The sequence below is a fragment of the Myotis davidii genome, unplaced genomic scaffold (assembly GCF_000327345.1).
Source record: "Myotis davidii unplaced genomic scaffold, ASM32734v1 scaffold204, whole genome shotgun sequence".
NCBI lineage: Eukaryota > Metazoa > Chordata > Mammalia > Chiroptera > Vespertilionidae > Myotis > Myotis davidii.
The window spans coordinates 4,942,454-4,943,919 of NW_006299715.1; the positions used below are offsets into that span (position 1 = coordinate 4,942,454).

At 32.4% G+C, this 1,466-nt stretch overlaps 1 protein-coding gene across 4 annotated transcripts in view; it reads right to left on the reverse strand.

The window, feature by feature from the left end:
* Positions 1-1,466, reverse strand: part of LCORL (ligand dependent nuclear receptor corepressor like) — a 141,296-nt gene that overhangs the window by 74,750 nt on the left and 65,080 nt on the right. For all 4 annotated transcript variants that reach the window (XM_006775852.2, XM_015571824.1, XM_006775853.2 and 1 more), the window contains exon 3: positions 875-1,004. In XM_006775852.2, the coding sequence (XP_006775915.1) occupies positions 875-1,004 (130 nt within the window). The remainder of the gene's footprint in view (positions 1-874; positions 1,005-1,466) is intronic.

Sequence of the window (1,466 nt, forward strand, 5' to 3'; positions counted from 1 at the left end):
CGATCCCCAGTGTGGTGATTGTGCAGGAGGCAGCATGATCAATATTCTCTCTCATCATTGATGTTTCTATCTCTCCTCCCTTCCTCTCTGAAATCAATATATGTGTGTGTGTATGTATATGTATGTATGTGTGTATATATATATATGTGTATATATATATATATATTTCTTATGTTAGGCCTTTTAATATACTAGTGATTCTTCTAATCAGAAAATTCTCATATTTCAACACATAAAAGCCCTAACATTTAAGATTACACAAAAGCCTCCTTTCTTAAAGATGAGGACTGTTACCAATATTATTAAAACTTGCAAGTTAACAATTTAACAGAAAATATTTGATATTACCTAATTTCAAACAGGATTAAAAGCAAAACAGGGTCAATATCTAGAAGAAGACAGTAATGTTTTTCTCAATCTCTGGAAGTTGGGGTTAGAATGATCTCCCTTCCATCCTGTATTCCTCTACACCATGACTTACTATGTGGTGAAAATGAAGACACACTACTACTGTAGAAATGGCCAAGAACAAAACGGAAGATTCTATATTTCTATATTTTCCCCAGGTAACGAAGATGTAAAAGCTACTCCTACCTGATAATTTGTAGCAAGTAAAGTAACAAATGAAACAAGCCTCATTTGGTTTATATAGTTTAGATAAACAGGAATTAAAAAAGAATACTGACATCTTAATGTCAAGTAAGCATACTCAAGCTACCAAAGAAACAGCTCACAAATGCTATAATTTATTCTAAAGAGAGTTTTGCAATGTAATATATCTATCACTTATTAAACATGAAAGAACATTTGAAGTCTTGAGAACAGCAACAAAATAAGGAACACCAGAAGCATAAAAAATGTGTACCAACATTACCTTTCTTTCGAAAGAGTGCATTTAGGTAATTTTCTGCTTGGCATTCAATTTTTTCAGCGTTGGACTGGCCCTGAGATGATAGTTCCTCTGTTGGTGTTGACTGTGAAGAATCAAGAGATGGTATACAATCCTAAAATTATATATATATAAAAAAACACCAACATTAAAAAAATCACTTTTTAACTGTGGGATTCCATTAAAAATGGCAAAAACTTAACTCTCTAAATGCTCATCTGTTCTATCTTTTAAATATATCAAATTATATAGAGAATATTAAATTTGAAACAGGAGTCAGGAAAAAAGAAATTTAGCTCTAATAGAGGGCCAACTTAGCCTTATTTTTCAGCAAAACTATAATCAAAAAAGAGGGAAGAGCAGATAAGATATATTGCTGAATAATTTCACTATATAACATGCCAGCAATGAGAATTTTAACAACAAAGCAGTTACGTTTACCTACTAATCTGACCAAAACAGGTACAAGTTCTCGAGTTCTCATTTCCTCTCAGCCCTCTCACAACAGTACGTAAAGAATTAGGACGCAACCATACACGAAGATGCTGCTTGTCTAGTTTATACTCTGTTTCATGTA